General features: G+C 41.1%; 1 protein-coding gene across 1 annotated transcript; it reads right to left on the reverse strand.

Annotated features, from left to right (window-relative positions):
• Window positions 1–350: 350 nt before the first annotated feature.
• Window positions 351–14,165, reverse strand: LOC121916151 (kallikrein-14-like). The gene is made up of 6 exons (XM_042440966.1): window positions 14,083–14,165; window positions 11,495–11,587; window positions 6,851–7,031; window positions 4,883–5,133; window positions 2,549–2,685; window positions 351–506 (listed from the first exon to the last, which is right to left on the reverse strand). The coding sequence occupies exons 2-6, from the start codon at window positions 11,535–11,537 to the stop codon at window positions 351–353; spliced, it is 768 nt and encodes a 255-aa protein (XP_042296900.1). The 5' UTR covers window positions 11,538–11,587; window positions 14,083–14,165.
• Window positions 14,166–19,671: the final 5,506 nt, after the last annotated feature.

The raw sequence follows: 19,671 nt of genomic DNA on the forward strand, positions 1-19,671 counted from the left end.
GCCGTACTGTATTAGCATGGTGTCCTAACAAGGGTTAGGGCCCATACATTCCCCTCTCACTGCAGATTCTTGCTTTCACTTCATTCTTTTATAAAAGACATAATTACACCTCTCCCCCTAATATAAGGAGAGAGGATAGCAACATTCATTTTCATTTAGGACAGTAGAATAGCTCAAGCCACCGTGACAGAGAGCCTGGCAAGACCGTGACAAATGATGGATGTTCCTTGAAGTTATAGGAAACCTGAGAAATATTGGAAAGACAACTCAAGCACAAGGAGGGCAATTAATCCTCTGTGTCTTTGAGGTGAAGCTTCTTTCTGTGCTGAATTTGGTGGGTCAGGTGTGGGTCACCACGTCCCGTTGACCGTCTTCTGGATCCAGGGCACAATGCAGCAGACTTTGGCATATACGCCTGGATTCCCTTTCTGTGCACAGACATATGTGCCCCAAGAAACCACACCTTCAAGCTGCCCATTACAGATGAGTGGGCCCCCAGAGTCACCCTAAAGAGAGAAAGGTTAGAAATGTTTAATGCTCTGCAGATACACCCATGTTAGACATCCCTATCAGGCCACTACCAACCTGGCACCCTCCAGATGTGTGAATGGTAAATACCATCATCCCGGGCAACATGGCCAATGAAGGATGATTAGGATTGTAGTCTACCCCATCTGAGGTTCAGGGACCTAATTTATTTTGTTTAATATGCAAAGCTTGAAAAACAACTTTTAAAAAGTACTGTAGTTACCACCATAGAAAAAGGTCTCTGAATCTAGTTAGTTACCATTACAGATACACTTTTTAAAAAAGTAGTACTTTACTTTCTCATTTTACAAAATATCTAGAACAGTTATTTCAGAAACCCACAAACTTGAGTCCTACTAGTTACTGCCTTGTGAAACAAAATATCCCTCATCATTATGCTAGCACCCACATCAGTTAATAAAACATTACTTGAAATATATTCTTCTTCCATTATTGATGGATGCCACTCCCATAACTTTAAAAATAACTAAAAGATACATTTACTCTGCACTGCCCCCATTAAGGTTTCAGTAACAATGTAATATAGTAATTACTTAGTTACTGGGGAAAGGAACTATAGCTTAGTACAGACCGGCACCTTCTGCCGGTCTGGGGCCGAAATTAGGGCTCTGTAGGGCTGGGCGTCCATAGGCACCCAGTCCTACTTTTGGCACCCATGCACCATCTTGCCGTGCCCTTGTCCATATGGGATGTGTGACGATGACGTATGGGCATCGTCTCCTTTTTAGGGAGCATGTCGGTGCTGCGTTGTCACCGACAAGGGGCAACAATGGGCAGCATGGAGCTGCCTGTCTGTATCCTCCTTAAATTTCCAAATTCTGTAAGTAAAATAGATTTTGTTGTGTTTATCAGGAAAGGTAGGTAAAACCTAGTTCAGTAGCAGAATGTATGCTTCTTATGTTGATTTTCCACTTTCAGTTCTCATCATCTCCAGGGTGCTCTGGGAAAGGTTTTTAGAGTGGGACCTTGGTATCTGCTGGAGTTTGGTTCCAGGACTGCCCATGGACATCAAAATCCATGGCTGTTTAAGTCCCATTAAATACAGTGGCATGGTGAAATGGCAACCCTTATATAAAATAACGAATCAATGCTTTGTGGAATTTATATATATTTAAAATATTTTCAAAATGTGGATGTTTTAATCCGTGGATATGGAGGGCCAACTGTACCTAAAAATCTAGAGGGATGCTGCCAGTCAAGGTGTGGCACAGAAGAAAGACCATGTAGTTCAGTAGCTCATCCCTGACTTTTAAATTATGAGCATCCAAACGGTTAACTCTCCCGCTTCTAATGTAGGATATGAGTTCCCATCAGTCCCTGACAGTCTAGCAAACAGTGAGGAAAGATGGGAAATTGCATCTGGAGAACCACACACTTCCCACCCAGGCTTACATCTTTCTCACCCTCCCTCTAGAGCAGACCTGCACAACTTGGTAGTGGTAGGTAGGGGCCAAAATTAAAATAGGCTAAACTTCTTTGAGCCACAGATAGGTTTTAATTAATTAATTATTATTTATTTAATAATAATTAATATTAAAATTAATTCCATCCTCCTTGCCCTCTGCCTAGCCCTCCACTCAGGAAAAAGCCAAGCAGTGGAGGAGCCTTGCCTGTCCTTCTCCTCCTCTGCCTGGGCTTCTCCTACATAGGAGCCTTCCATTGCTTGGCCTTCTCAGGAGAAAGCCAGGCAGAAGAAGAGCCTTGCAGAGCAAGTGTTTGACTCTCCTCCCCTTCCACCGCCGCCACTGGCCCTCTCCTCAAGAGAAAGCCAGGCAGCAGAGAAGCCCTGTGGGGTGAGCATTTACTATTCTGCCTGGCCCTCTCTTCAGGAGGAGGCCAAGTGGCAGAGATGCCTTGAAGTCATTCTACATTCTCATGGGCCACCCAAAATCCTTTGGTGGGCCACATGCAGCCCCTGGGCCATATGTTGTGCAGGCCTGCTCTAGAGATTAAGGTCAAGCCTCAATTGACCTTAACTGGCCACTATCCTTCCTCTTACCTGACAAGAGTCAGTGCCTCCTTGTGGTACTCCAGCACATACCATGAATGGCGTAATAGCACCACGATATGCTTTATTGCATGTCTGTTCAGGGACAATATTGACAGCTGCACACTGTAGCTGTGCTGGAAGCTGGGCTGGAAGAGATATAAAATACAAAGATGTTAACGCTGGTGGGAAAAAACAGCACTAGCATTGGATGGGGGATACTTTGAATCATAGAGTCGGAAGAGACCTCAAGGGCTATCAAGTTCAACCCTCTGTCATGCAGGAATACATAATCAAAGCCCCCCCGACAAATGGCCATCCAGCCTCTATTTTAAAATATCCAAAGAAGGAGACTCCTCTACATTCCAAGGGAATAAGGCTCTTCCAACTCTACCATTCTAGAAATAGAAAGGGATGGGCAAGGAATGAGCCTAGTCTGGGTACTGTAAACATATTGGAAGGAGGAATGTCCTTGCCACCCAGGCCACTGTTGCTCCCTCCATCACCTTGTATATGTGGAATGTGGCTTTCTGAAGAGGAGAATTGCTTCTGTCCACAGCAGAGTTTGGAATGCTATTTTAGATATCAGCATTACTAGTTAACGTTTAATAGCAATGCATTAAATTACTTGTTGCTCATTACTAATGGGCTATGGCTTTAAAATATTATTTTTCAACAAAAATATGAATAACAAACTGGAAAAACAGAAAAAAAATCTCCATATGACTCTCCAAAAAGTTTTAGAAGCAACAAGTAAATGTGCCTGACCATACCAGCACGTGATGCCAACTCTGATCCATGGCTCTGGATTAGATCCCAAATAGAAAACTGGTATACTGGATTTTGTTTGTTTTAAATAACCATAATCTGAGACCAAGGTTTCAACCTTATCCTGATTAGGACAACAACATCAAGCCACCTTTTCCACCATCTGATCATAACATGTCTAGTAAACTGCCCCTGCGGTTAGGGCAGATGCAGGAGAATTATCCACCTGCCTGTTAGGGCTATTCACAACAGTTGGATAGGGATAAAAATCCTAAACAGGGATTTAACAGATGGGTTTGGCTGGCAGCCCTGTTGGATCATTTGCTGATCACTGAACCATTGGGCCCCTGTCCCCTCAACCTGAATGGTCATACATCTCTAACCCAAGGATGATGTTATCTATGGAATTGATTAAATTATGATTGATGATTGATGTTCATTGATTTATGACCCATGTAATTGCTTTAAAGGCCATCTTGTCAACACATAGTACAGTGTCCGGCCTCTTTTGCCCAGTGCAATAAGACGCAATTTACATTGAAAACTGAGAAATATGATTTAATGGAAGGTAATTTGGAAGTGTAGTAAGGGGAAAACATGCAATCATCATACTTGCATGTAGCTTTCTAAGATATTGGAATCATAAGAACTGACATCAGGCCCTTTCACACTATGCAGTTATAGCCTATGATTCCATGTTAACTGACTTGGCTGCATCCTACGGAATCCTGGGGTTTGTGTTTTGGTGAGGCACTAGCACTCTCCGATTAAGAACTGTAAACTAAAAATCCCAGGATTCCATGGAACGTTGCCATGGCATTTAAAGTGGAATCAGTTACATAGTGGAAATGGCCTATGGGAAAAAAATAAGACAGCTTCTGATTCTCCTAGCATTCTCAGACAGTGACAATTTTGCAGAACAAAAAATTATTCCAACTTGGTGTTGCTCATTCCAGGGTTATGGTTTGCAGGAAAAAGCCAGTTTCTCCATAAGTATTTCTTAAAGGCTCTAGAAGCCTTAGTAAAAAATAAAAATTAAAAATAAAATATCTACAGGGCCTAAAGCTCCTCACTCATTTAAGAGATGGACTGGAAGCAATAACCAGAAATAGGTTTGTAGTAAAAAAAAAATCTGTGGCCAGTAGCAGAATGAAAACTGGCTGGGATATTGACTGAGTTGGTGTGCTCTAGTATTAAAGCATTATGAAATGTTTACTGTTACCATTCAATCATTCCCAGTGTTGTTTCAGAATACAAGGATCACCACAAGCCCCGGGGGAGAGGGATTGGAAACTTGGCCATGCAGCTGGGGGATTATGGGAGTTGTAGTCCAAAACATAACTGTTTCCAGGCACTGCCAAAGATTTAGCAACAATGAGATCAAGAACTATCTGATGCACTGTGGAAATGTATGGGAATTGTGGGCTGCAAAAGTAACCTTTGTTGTAACCTGCTTTGATCTCTTTGGAAAAGCGGGCTATAAATAAACAGTATTATTATTATTATTATTATTATTATTATTATTATTATTATTAACTTTCTTAAGCTCTGGGATATTTCAAGTGTTTCTCACTGCACCTTGAGGAGATCTGGTGGTGCCCCAGCCTGAGACGGTGCATGCCTTCCCATCATCGGGGCAGCCAGATGGTAGCTGAACGGTCCTTACAGCCTTAGTCAATCGGGCACAAGGGTTAAGACGCAGCAGCATGTAATCCCTGTTGTTTTGTCTTCGGTCATATTCTGGGTGCACTTTGACTTCAGCAATATTCAAGCACTGTTCTGTCCTTTCAATCCTCTTCAAATTGTGCTTCCCTAGGCATACTTTCATTCTATAATGGTAGGAGGCAAAAATAACAGAGGATAAGAACAAAAACAATAGAGGGTAGAGAGGCTTGGGGATGAGGGTAGGTGATGTTCCTGAGATTTAAATTCTCACCCTAAGAGTTAAGCATGAATCTGAAATGTCAAGGCCAAAGCCTGAGAACTTTATCAAATGGGAGGAATTTCTCTTTAAATTCAAATGAAAAGAAATTGGGGCCAGAACGCATTCACTTAAAGTCGCTAGTTTAGCGCAAATACGTGAATGCGCATTGCATTTGAACTGGCTTGTCATTGCCTGAAAATAGCATGCCATTGCCTGAATTTGCGTGTGGCAGTCTATCACGCAATAACATGAAACCACATGATTGCACTCAGACTGACTTCCCATTGCCCGAATTTGCGTCTAGTGGGTTATCACGCAATAACGTTAAACCCCATGATTGTGTTCAGATTGCCATTGGATTATACTTCCAGTTTCCCTTGTCTGATAAACCCCCTGGAAACAGCCATTGCCTGTTGAATTTTTAAGCTTCTTTTGTTGTTAAATAGTAGCATAATATATAACTGGAATCTTCCATGTTAATTTATGTTTCCAGAATGGCAACAAGGTGGTACCAAACAAAGTATCACTTTAAAAACCAATCAAGACTTTTAACTTTGGAACAGGAATTAAAATTGCAAATATAAAATTAAAACTCTCCAAGTTAAACCTATCAACATCAGTGAAAAGTTACTTTTTTGGACCATGGCTCCCAGAGTCTCTGGTTGGCATGAGAATACAGTTGTAGTCTAAAAAGAATAATTTTCCAAGTTTTGCATTAGTTGTCTTTAAAAGCTTAGGAGAACAAACACATTCCCCTCCTGCCTCCACAAAAGTAACGGTGCTGCCACATTGCAGAAACAAAGCAGTTTGACACCACTTTAACTTCCATGGCTCAATGCTATGGAATTCTATGAAAGTGTAGATAGCCCTGTTTAAATATTTGAAGGGAAGTCATATTGAGGAGGGAGCAAGCTTGTTTTCTGCTGCTCCAGAGACTAGGACCTGGAACAATGGATGCAAGCTGCCGGAAAAGAGATTCCACCTCAACATTAGGAGGAACGTCCTGATAGTAAGGGCTGTTTGACAGTGGAACAAACTCCCTCGGAGTGTAGTGGAGTCTCCTTCCTTAGAGGTCTTTAAATAGGGGCCATCTGTCGGGGCTGCTTTGAGATTTCCTGCATGGCAGGGGGTTGGACTGGATGGCCCTTGCGGTCTCTTCCAATTCTTATTCTATGATTCTATGATTCTAGTTTGGTGGGATGCCAGAGCTCTCTCACAGGGAAGGGTAAATATCTTATTTCTATAGCATTGAGTGATAGCAATTAAAGTGGTGTCAAACTACTTTATTTCTGCAGTGTGTCAGCAGCCAAAGAACAGCTCTAGCTTCAGAAGGGCATTTCAAAGACAAGGAACCACCTGAGTTTGATTTCCACAGGACTTGGCTGTACTTCAGTGCCAATGTGCACTGTCAGGCTCTGGCTTCCCTAGCCTGGTACTCCCTAGATGCTGCCAGACCACCACATGGCATCATGCCAAACAATAGGGCAAATGATCAGCAATGATGGGAACAGTAGTCTTAATTGAACTGCTGTAAAACCATGCTGTTTGATATTAGTACCAAAATAAACCCCTCATTTCCCTGGCCCTGTATCTGCACTTTTGTATTGTTTCCCTCGACTTACTGTCTCCTCGGTTTGCAATGGGCTGCTGAGAGGACCCAGCATGGATGTACTAAACTCCCTCCACAATAAATGTTCCAGTTGCCTCTGCGTCCTGTAACAAGGGCAGCCTGGAAGGGTCTGGAGTCTTGTGGGCAGGCATATCCCCCAATGATCCGCTCGCCTGTCCCATTCTGTGCAATGGCTGCAAAACACATAACACAAGACAAAAAATTGGTCATTTATTTATTACATCTATATCCTGCCTTTCTTCCAGTGAGGTCAAGGCATTGCACTTTTCATTTCTGCTGCTCATTTTGTCTTCACACCCACTGGTGAGATACATCAGCTAAAAGTGTGAGGCTCAGTGAAGACTTGAACACAACTCTCCTAAGGTCATGTCCAACACTCTCACCACTCTCCCACTCTGGAACTTTGCACACAGTGCAAGAGCAAGAACCAGATGAATGGCATGGCATTGCCCATTAGTGAATAGCAATGGTTGTGGTATATGTACATTGCAGTTTAATATGAAGTATCTTTGCACATATTTATCTAATTGAATTTGCAACATGTTTATAATCTTCATCTGGTTTGTCATCTCATCAGCTAGTCCAGTAGGTCATTATTACTTCCAGAGAAGGAAATGAGAGAATACGCCTTCAGGAAACATCCTGTCTGAGGACACATGTCCATACTTAATTCTTTTTCCTAGTACTGGGACACACATTTTAAAAACACATTTTAAATCTTTGTATATCTTTAATCCATGAACATGAAAAGAGCTACCCTGAATGAGACCAAAGGCTGATCTAGTCCAGCTTTCTGCCGCATGACAGCTATCAAGATGCCAATGAGAAGCCCACAGGGGTATGGCTTTGTTCATGCCTAGAATTCATACCTTTGTTATGTTCACATTCCCTTGGTAACTTTGCCTGCCCATTTTCTATGGATGCATAAATGTTTCTGAATGCTCAGTTGCAATACTCCTCCCAAATTGCTGCAATATTCTCCCACAGAAATTGGAGGAGGAAAATTTCACTTGGGAGAGCAAAATTCTTATGGGAGGCAGTGCCCTCAGTTTTCCTCTGCCCACAGCCGCATCCCTGAAGGACATGAACACAACAGCACATAGTTGCTCCTCAGCCACTGATGCTAGAGTTATTGTGACTATAACCCATTGATAGCTTTATCCTCCATAGGTTTTTCCAATGCCCTTTTAAAGCCATTCAAATTGATGACGATGCTTCTGGTTAAAATACAATTAAGCTAAATTAGAAACACAAGTTAAAACATCATTAAAAAACATTTAAAACATGATGACATGAAAAAGACTGCACCCTCTGCTCATTCAAAGCTTCATAAACAAATGCCTTCTTAAATAAAAACTTCTTCACTTGCCAGTGGAAAGAGATTCATATCACACCATTTAATTTGCTTCTTGGCTTAAATACCCTAAAGGCGCCCGATCCCATCTGATCTTGGAAAGTCCTGGTTAGAACTTGGATGGGAGACTGCCAACAAATACCATGTGCTTTAAGATATATTTCAGAGGAATGAGCTGGCAAAATTATCTCTTGAGTATTCTTTACCTAAGAAAACCCTATAAAATTCGTGAGGTCGCCAAAAGTGAACAGGCAACTTGAATATACGTATTGCTGCTTGTTGACACGCGTTAACGCTTCCCTGTCCAACCACTTTCCTTGTTTTGTTTGAAAACTTCTATAGGCTCATTTTTAGCTCATTTATGGGCATATTGCTTGTGACATTAAATCAATGTCACACCCTTCACCAAATCGGTATCCAGAGCGGTCGTAATTCTCATCCGATTTTTTCCTCAATGCCTCTTTACCATTTAAAAAAAAAAGTATCTAGAGGGCTAGTGATCTCTAGTAAATTGTTACGGTGCTATTGCTGTATTTGATTCATTTAGAGCAGTGGTTCTCAACCTTCCTAATGCCGTGATCCTTTAATACAGTTCCTCATGTTGTGGTGACCCCCAACCATAGAGGAGCGGTGACTCAGTTCCTAAGACTATTGAAAATATGTGTTTTCCAATGGCCTTAGGCGACCCCTGTGAAAGGGTCATTCGACCCCCAAAGGGGTCCCGACCTACAAGTTGGGAACCACTGATTTAGAGCAAGATGGCCCCCATCCCAACACTCCCTGTTTCTCTCTTCCAGGGCCTCACTTCACACGGGGAAGGAGAAAATACATCTATAGCACTATTACAAGATATGTGGGTAGAATGTTCAACAGTGGTCCAAAACACACTGCAGAAATAATCCAGTTTGAGACCGCTTTAACTGCCCTGGCTCAATGCTAGGTAATTCTGGGAACTGTACTTTTGTGAGACATTTAGCAGCTCTGCTGCTTCAATAAACAACAATTCTAGCACTGAGCCAGGGCAGTTAAAGCGGTCTCAAATTGGATTATTTCTGCAGTGTCTTTTGGACCAGTGAGATCTTATTGGGAACAAATAGTTTCTTCTCTTTATGTATATCAAATCAAACTATGCATCCCCAAGAGAACTGATGTTATTGACACTAGTAACTAGACAGAATGTAACAGATTAAACATAAAGAACTAGCCAGAGTCCCTTTGCTGCAGCCAAGGCTAAAATGGCTGGACTAAGGAAACTCTAAATAGACTTGTGGTGTTGTTATATGACTTACTGGCCACTGTACCTCTGCTGTCACCAAATGTGAAGACTTCCACAATCTCACATTGACCTGAAACAGACAGGCCAAAAGTGCTGGCCACAAATGGAGCAGAAAATAAACACTCCTTTTTGGTGGCCAGTTCAGGATCACCTCCTTTTGCCACATCTGCTTGAGGCCTATTATCACCAGCAAAAGTTCATTAGCAAAAGTTGAACATAACAAAGCAGTTTGACTATTTAATGTATTTAATACACCTTGCATACTCTCTCACATGCTCCACTCCTAACTCTTAAACACCACTCATTAATTCCTAAACCTGACAGACTCCCTTTTTCTTTCTAACTCCTCTAATAACAGGAGCGTGTCCAAAGGAGGGTGACCAAAATGGTGAAGGGTCTGGAAACCATGTCCTATGAGGAACGATTTAGGGAGCTGGGGATGTTTAGCCTGGAGAAGAGAAGGTTGAGAGGTGATATGATAGCCCTATTTGAATATTTGAAGGGATGTCATATTGAGGAGGGAGCAAGCTTGTTTTCTGCTGCTACAGAGAATGGGACCTGGAACAATGGATCCAGGAAAAGAGATTCCACCTCAACATCAGGAGGAACTTCCTGACAGTAAGGGCTGTTTGACGGTGGAACAAACTCCCTTGGAGTGTGGTGGAGTCTGCCTCCTTGGAAGCCTTTAAATAGAGGCTGGATGGCCACCTGTCAGGGATGCTTTGATTGAGAGTTTCTGCATGGCAGGGTGTTGGACTGGATGACCCTTGTGGTCTCTTCCAACTCTATGATTCTATACTAACTGACTAAATCATTTGTCACCTCATCGTTTACCAATTCACATCTCCAGACTCCTCACTCTCAGCATTCCATTCTCTCACTCCCTCTGGACAGCTCTTTTACATATGCATACATAAACAAATTCAAATCCCTACTCAGCCATATAAACCCACTGGGTAACCTTGAGCAAGACACACACTCTCAGCCTCAGAGCATGGCAATGGCAAACCCCCTCTGAAGAAACTGTTGGAAGTGCAACAACGTTCTGCACTGAAAGACTTAATGCTTCAAAATGGAACCCAACAATTAACATCCAGTTAGTCTGACATCAATATCAGGAAAGATTCTGGAGCAGATCATTCAACAGAGAGTCTGTGAACATCTAGAAGGCAGTTCCATAATCACAAAAAGTAAACGTAGCTAATACCCCAGAGGACAGGATCAAAATTCAAAATGAATAGACTAGAAAGCTGGGCCAAAGCTAACAAAATGAAATTCAACACGGAGAAATGTAAGGTATTGCACTTAGGGTGGAAAAATGAAATGCACAGATTTAGGATGGGGGATACCTGGCTGAATGAGAGTTTTATGTATGAAAGGGATCTGGGAGTCCAAGTAGACCACAAGCTGAACATGAGTCAACAGTGCAATGCGGCAGCTAAAAAGGCCAATGCAATTTTAAGCTGCATCAATAGAAGTATAGTATCTAGATCAAGGGAAGTAATAGTGCCACTATATTCTGCTTTGGTCAGGCCCCACCTGGAATATTGTGTCAAGTTCTGGGCACCACAATTCAAAAAGGACGTTGATATGATAGTCCTGTTTAAATACCTGAAGGGATGTCATATTGAGGAGGGAGCAAGCTTGTTTTCTGTTGCTCCAGAGACTAGGACCCAGAACAATTGATCCAAGCTGCAGGAAAAGATATTCCACCTCAACATTAGGAAGAACTTCCTGACAGTAAGGGCTGTTCAACATTGGAACAAACTCCCTCGGAGTGTAGTGGAGTCTCCTTCTTTGGAGATCTTTAAGCAGAGGCTGGATGGCCATCTGTTGGGATGCTTTGATTGAGAGTTCCTGCATGACAGGGGGGTTGGACTGGATGGCTCTTGAGGTCTCTTCCAACTTTATGTTTCTGTGATTCTTTAATCAGAAATTCCTGGGACTTGACACTGAGAACCTTTGATGCACTTCACCATCTCTCTCCAGAATAACTTGTTCCTTACCTTCAGAGCTCATCAGAAGCAACCCAAAGACCAAGAGCTTCATAGTTTTGCTGGTAGATCAACAGGAGCTTATGAATATTCCTGTGAAATTTCCTGCAGGGCAAAAGATGTGCAGAGACAGTTCATTAATGGTTTGTGCAAGGTACTGATACTGGTCCACCTACACACCCTAGTAAATGATACTGAACAACATTACTAAGAGTAATCATGCAAACCGTCCTCCAGTCACTATTATTCATGACACATAATCGTTAATACTGATGCTAAAACAAAAGGAAGGCAAACACTTCCTTTAGGCAAGGACATGTGTGGGTTTCTTGGGGGTGGAGTGCATGAGAGGGAACTGAGTTGGAAAGAGGAAATTATTTCTTTCCTAGCAGCCATTTATTCTGAAAGAGAAAAGCAATAATGCTAATTGGGGGGAAAAACAGATTATTTTAACTGATTAAGTGGATTGTTTAAATTACAGTATTAGCATATTGTTTTAATGGTTTTCAGCAACCAGTGTAATGGTTAGAACTGCTGAGGAGGAGGCTATACATTAAATATATCAAGACATATAAAATTTGATGCAAATAAGTCAAATACATAGATCAAAAACCTCAAAGTTCAGAAAGACAGATACATTGCCTCTTAGTTGTAATTAATCATGTCCAGTATCTATGAGTTAGAAAATTATGGATAGGGAAAGGTCTGAGGCAGCGGAGTGGAGTGGTTGAAGAAAGGAATGAAGAACCATGGTCTCCAGACAGTGGCATCCAAAGAGTTGGTGCCACCTGGTGTGGTAACTCCAGTGTGATAACCTGCATTGATGGATTTTCCCCATCAGTGAAAAGGGATTCTTAATCATGGTTGAGGGATGCGGCAGCTATGGATTGTTGACGGTGGTGTGCGATAAGTACTGTATAATCAAAGCCACTGTGTTTTGGGATCTAACTGCAGTTTAAAAGCTGTGTGTAGTAATCTCCTTTAACTGTATTAATTTAGTGTTTTAACAGAATTGTTTATTTAATGTTTTTTTAAACGTTTGTTTCAAATAGGTTTAGCAGTACTTTGTTTAAATTTGTTGGGTTCCATACAAACGTGGGTGGAAGGGAGGAGGTATAGATAGATAGATAGATAGATAGATAGATAGATAGATAGATAGATATTTTCCTCCAATTCCCAATATTCAAATATGCATGCAGAAATCAACAGTCTGAAATCTCAAATTCTGACATGACTACAATGTTGATAAAAAATCTACAAGGATTTTGAGGAGGGTGTTCTCATATTATCAGATAAATGTTCAAAATCTGAACTTCATATTTTAAGAATACAGTATGCCAAAATCCAATTTCATCCAAGCGCTTACTTTTATAACCAAATCCAACTACCCTTAAACAGTCCAAAAATAAACACATTGCTGCTGACACTCTCACATCCATGAATTCAATCATCTATCTCAGGAATTAAAAAACAAAATACCCCCCCAAAAAACCCCCACAATTTTTCTTTTTCCCCCCAAATGAAAAATATTAATTTTCACTGTTTTTGAATATCTGGTGAGCAAATTTCTTTATCACCCCTCCTTCCATCATCCATCAGAACAACTTTGTTAGGAGCCATTAATATTTCTAACAGAACCTTCCTAGATGTTCTATATAGGCAAAGTTGCAAGACAAATAGTATGAAGCGGTGGGCATATGGACCTTCCTACTGGTTGGTCAGGGGTACTTATGGTGGCAGCAAGGATGATAAATAGAGAAAGGTGAGAAACATGTTTGGATTTGTTTTTTTAAAAGGAATTTTTAAAAATTGAAAATGTGAGAGAAAGCAAAACAGACCAATTTTGCTGATCCACACAGGCAAGAGGGCTTAAATTTTTGATGTGGTTTCAGATTCTTGTGTAATCCAATCAAATCTGGGATGATGAATTAGAGTTACCATCCCCTTTTTTTTTCCTGACAGCCTTCTCATCTTTAATAACTGCATCATAGAGAGGTATAACATGATCTGCTCCATAGTGGGAAAAGTTATAGCTATTTAACGTTAGTCAGTGCAAATGGCTGAACATTTCAATTCATTTTTTTCCAGTTTTCAAAGTGATAAAAATTTCTTCCTATATTTGATAGAGAAAACCTAGAGGTTGTAAAGGTTTAGCATCAGAAACTGACAGATTCATTCATCTCTGGCGATCAATATAACTGTTTCTTATTAAATATATATATTTTTAAATTCTTGATTTCCATGATGGTCAATATATAAATAGATAGATCTGGAAGGGCCAGCTTGTTAAGTGGTAAAGTATCCCTGAAAAGAGGCCATCCATCTCCTGAAATATATTCAATAACAGAAAGTCTACACTTTTTTCAGTTGTCTATTCCGCTGTCAAATAGTCTTAACATATGGAAAAGAAAGTTCTTTTCAATATTTAGTTAAAATATCTATCCATTCTTATTTTTTTTATTCTACATAATCCAAGAAAACAATACTAACATATTAAGGAAATAACACAGCCAAAATAAGAGCAAAACAAGTCTCTGTCCCCGAATAAAATTCTGGATAACCGATGACAAGTAGATTTGTATATATAGCTTTTCACTCACCTACCGCTTTTGATGAAGCACCAGATGAGATACTTCCGAAATGTTGTCTGAAGGAGTAAGTAGTGGAGAAGGTAAGATTTAAATGCCCAGAGAGTAGGACGGTCCTGACTAATTCCCTCTCTGATGCATCACAGCTTTGGGGCCTTTGCAATGAGTCAAAGCAGTAGCTATCTCTTCCAATCTCAACACCAACAAGAAATCCACATTAGATGTTGAGCAGGAGAACCTGCTAATGGTTCCACCCTCCACCTCTTCACATTATTATTTTCCTTGCAGCTTTGCCAAGGGGCATATTGACACTGGGTTCATCTTAGGGCATAATGGAGACTATATAATACATTCTCAAAGGGTGGAGGTAGGAACCCATTACTACATCTGGGCCTTTTGAAAGAAAAGGTTAGATGTGGAGAAAGAAGGGGTTGAAATGGGAAAGTGATAATTTGCATTCAGTGAAAGATTAATGTGAAGGAAACCTGAAATGCAAGTTCTCTGCCTCCAAAGGAAAATCTCAATGCCTTGCGTGTCCATCAAAGGCAGAAACACCATCCAACCTTCTTGTAAGTCTCTGTCGTATTTATTATATACCTGTATCCTAGTTTTCTTCCTCTACTTAGACATTTTCCAGTTTCCTTCCATAATTCTAAACATAGGCATCTAAAGCAGAATTGGGGCTGCCAGCTTTTGAATTCTAATCTCCCAGTGCCAATTTAACAAAAGTTCAGTCCGCATCAATTGGCAGCTCTGTGTCACAACAAATTTCAGAAGCTAAACATCTGTTAAAGTAGGTATAGACACCTCTGGCCCTCTTGGTGTTTTGAGGCTCCGTCAGGATCAATACAAACTGCAGACCAACAACATCTGGAGGTACATACTTAGCTGGGAAAGTCTACTATACATATTAACACAGGAGTAAGTCCTGTTCATTGCATCTAGGAGAACATTCTTCCAAGTACCTATGGATTTTTCAACCCAACACCCTCCAAAGGTATTGGACTACAATGCCCATCATGTTTGTCTTCTGTCATACTGGCTGCTGGTACTAGAGTCTGTGGTCCAGAAGATTTGGAAGGTGCCATGTTAGAGAAGGCTGATGTAAAAGATGGCAAACCTATGTCACGCGTGCCAGAGCTGGCACTGTGCCGTCGCCCCAACACAGAGTTTGCCAGAGTTTGTTGCTAGAAAGCCAGAGGGACATGGCACTTTGCAATAAATAAGTGGGTTTTGGGTTGTAGTTTGGGCATTTGGCCTCTAAAACATTCACCATCGCCAGGCCATTAGCAAACTTTTTTTTCTGAACCAAAAGGTTTCATTGTTCACTGTCAATGGTAACTTCCAGGCCCAGCCGGACAATTTGCAAAGCTGGGAGTAAATTGTATCCCAAATTTGAATTGAAATTGGCAACTGTAAGTCACTTTTAAAACTGTACACTAAACTCCCAAGACTGGGTGGAGGTGGGAGGGATAGAAGGATGAATGTGTTATCATACTAAACCAAATATGCAAGTCTTAAGTCAAGCTGAGTCAGTCAGTCACTTATTACCAAGCTGAGTCCAAGTCAAGTACTGTAATTGGAGATTATCACACCTGCCTTATCCTGTCTTTTTCCCGACAGGATAGGTGCATGTTTAACTGTCAAAGATAGGTCTTATCGCATCCTCCCGGGGTTGAGCCTATGCAGCCAGTATGCCACCTTCGGTTATCCCATGGCTTTGCAAGGAAGGGAATATCATTACATAGGGGCTGTATACACTGGCATTGACAGTTAAATGCATGTGTGTCCCATGGGGAAAAGGATGGGATAAGGCACATGCAATAATCTTTATTGTAGTGACCTGAGTTCAACTTGAGTCCGAGTCAAACAACTTGAGTCTACATTACTGCCTTAGTGTCTGTTGTAAATTAAGGAAATGGTCTGAATATGCATGTTTGTTGGCTGTTATGCATGTCTGTTGAAAAACAGCAATAACAACTTTTAAAGTCCTGGGGTGGAATGGAAATTACAATGAATCGAGTCAACAAACCTGAACAAAATTAGTATGAGGACCATCCTCCCAAATAGCTTCCCTCAAATGTATTTCACTCAAACACGCATCATCCATCCCAAATGTTCTCTGAGAGCACCATAGCCAGTGGCTGTGTGGTTTTTCAAAAATTAGGGCTGTAAGGTTGAGGGAGGTTGCTGTAGATCAGAGGAGGGCAATTGCAGAAACTGGAGAGCTGCATTAACTCCTAGGAGATCCTGGGGCCACATACCCCACATTGCAGACACTCCTACAAAAAGGCCTCTAAATGCCCTCAAGAGAACATGAAAGGGCACTTTTACCATGTATGGCTTCTGAACAACAGGAAAATAAGCATAAGTCATTTCCGGTTCACTGGGCCTAAACTGACCTAGCTAGGGGCCTCCCAAAAGCTATGGTAGAACACCCACTAGAGCATTTTAGGGCAACAGATGTGTGATTTTTGACCCCTGAGGGTCTGAGTGGCTTCCAAACATGATACAAATGCCCTAGATGGCATGTGGGAGCAAAAAATGCTCCAGCAACATCCCACTTAAAAAAAAAATTGACTGCCTGTGGGATCCTGGGGGCAGCCACAAAACAACTGTAGACTATACTTACAAGTGATTTAGCATGATGCAAATTTTCATAAAGAACATGGTTATGAGGAATTAAATCCAAGTTATCATTGAAATGGACTGCTGAATTTTGTTTATGCAAAAAAATAAAGGGGGGGGGGGAGAAAATCAACAAAGATTTATACCCCAAGATAGTGTCTTTCTGCATTCTTCCCTTATTATATACCTGGCTTGTGACCATAGTTCTTCTGATTCTCATTCAATTATGCCTAATAGCACACATCTTTTCTTATACGGTATTGTCAGTAAATTCTTTTGAGATGTTTTTCAGATCATATTTTGGTATAATGACTGGTTATTATACTATTGCTATATTGTTATTGCTATTGGAGTGTAGTGGAGTCTCCCTCCTTGGAGGTCTTCAAACGGAGGCTGGATGGCTATCTGTCGGGGATGCTTTGATCTGGATTTCCTGCATGGCAGTGGGTTGGACTGGATGGCCCTTGCGGTCTCTTCCAACTCTATGATTCTATGGTCTAAGACTCCTAGATCCTTTTTACATGTACTGCTTTCAAGCCAGGTATCACCTGTCCTATATTTGTACATTTCATTTTTTTCTGCCTAGATGTAACACCTTACATTTATCTCAACTGAAATTAATTTTGTTAGTTTTGACCCAGTACCCTAATCTATCAAGGTCATTTTGAATCCTTTTCTAGTTCTCTGGAATACTTACTATTACCACTAATTTGTTATCATTTGAAAAGCTGATAAGCATACATTCTATTCCCTCATCTAAGTCATTTATATAGACGATAAAGAAAATCAGCCCCAAGACAGAACCTTTAGGCACACCACTCATCACTTCGTTCTGGGGTGAAGAACAACCATGGGTGAGTATTCTCTGGGTTCATGTGCAAGAGGGTATGAGCAAATCCAGAATAACCATTAGGTTTGCAAGAGTATAAAAGATCTGTAAGAAAAAATAGAGAGGAAAAGCAGCTCAGAGGGTAGAACATGTTCAGGGGCTACAGATGGCAACTTACTGTTGTGGGATGAGAGAGAAAGAAAGCTAGGCAGAGTGGTGATATGATAGCCCTGTTTAAATACTTAAAGGGATACCATATTGAGGAGGGAGCAAGCTTGTTTTCTGCTGCTCCAGAGACTAGGACCTGGAGCAATGGATGCAAGCTACAGGAAAAGAGATTCCAGCTCAACATTAGGAGGAATGTCCTGACAGTAAGGGCTGTTCGACAGTGGAACAAACTCTCTCGGGGTGTATTGGAGTCTCCTTCCTTGGAGGTCTTTAAGCAGAGGCTGGATGGCCATCTATCAATGGGGATGCTTTGATTGAGATTTCCTGCATGGCAGAATGGGGTTGGACTGGATGGCCCTAGCGGTCTCTTCCAACTCTACGATTCTATGATTCTAAAACCCAAAAAGGCTCACACTCCCAGATACATCATAGGCCCTATATTGTTTCATTTGTTATTTACACGCTGCTTGTGATTAAACCCTGCAGGCTAAACATTATTTAAACTAATTTTTTAAAAATCAAAGATACAAATTCTTTGGAACTCAACTCTGTTCAGATGCAGAATAGGAAGTATACTATGTCTCAAAGCTATTACAGTGACTAATTGTTTACTCTGTAAAGAAGACACATGAATGCTTTACCTGTGACTCCCAGAAAGATGAGCATCTATGGAGAGAGAGTATATGGTGATGCACTACATACAGATCTACTGTTTTACAAATGTATCTTAGGTTTAACCCAGTGATTTACCAATTTACTTCATAGGACAATCACTAACACTGTTTTTGTAGTGCTTTTACACAGCACATATTGCACCACTGCAGCCAACTAGAAAACATTTTTTAATAATTACCCTGAATAAGCACCGCAGAGCAGATAATTAAAACTATGGAGTCTGAAGGCGCTGAGTGGTAGGTTACACATCCTGGGGCCAGACCTGTACTTTGAAACCCCACCTGCAGGGAATCTCTATGAAAGGAGAAGTGAGTTTCTGGGGGTCTTTGGAATGATGAAGTAAAACATCAGAAAGCAGCTGATGTCTTGCTCTGAACAGGGATGGCAGTTTGGAGGTCTAGAATGCCTTAGATGGTCATTGTTAAGTATTGTCAGGTATTATGGCCTGCATTTCTTAGATGTTTGCTAGGTATTGTGAAAATCAAGCTACACACATTAGGCCTGTGTGTCCTACTTCTTTACAAAGAACAACGCTCTGTCTGAAGGGACTGTCAGAGTAGGTGGCACCTTTGTTCAAAAATGTCCAAGGGTTATCCCCACTCCAGATTTGGTTTTAAGAATAAAGATGAGTTCAGAAACAGTATAGTGCAGTGGTGTGTTGGACAGATTTGGGAGATCCAGGTTCAAATACATGCTAAGCCATGAAACTCAACAAGCAACTCTAGGCCAGTCACTCTCTCTCTCTCACTGTGACCTGTCTCACAGGCGTTCTTTTGGATAAGAAATGGGAAGGAGGAGATGCACTGCCTTGGGATATACAGGTTTCAAATATACAGGAACAATATTTCTGTATCCAAGGGTCTGCCTTTTCTCATCAGAAGTGGGAAAAGCTTCTTTCGATGTTCTTTAAAGCTTCTAGGTAGCAGACAACTCCTAGTAATAGGGAAAATTACTATAGCTTAGGTTCAGACTATGTGTATGAGTGTTATCTCCATATAGGAAAGGAGGGCTTTCTCATAGGCCCATCTATGGAGGACACATGAAAGAGCCTTCTCAATGACTGCTCCTCCACTGTGGGAGGCTAGTCTGGGTCCCTCTGTTCTCATTTAACCTTTTTATTTAAACAGGCATTTGAAAAGTAACCGGGTTTACATGTATCACATTTTAATCTTGTGACCGTTCTGTATGTATGATCAATCATGTCGATTTGGCAGAGAAAGGTTTTCTACAATCACTTGAGCAGCACTGGTAAACCCCCCCACTACTGCTGTGTTGTTAATCCATCCATGAACATTTGTACT

Source organism: Sceloporus undulatus, chromosome 9 (assembly GCF_019175285.1).
Source record: "Sceloporus undulatus isolate JIND9_A2432 ecotype Alabama chromosome 9, SceUnd_v1.1, whole genome shotgun sequence".
NCBI lineage: Eukaryota > Metazoa > Chordata > Lepidosauria > Squamata > Phrynosomatidae > Sceloporus > Sceloporus undulatus.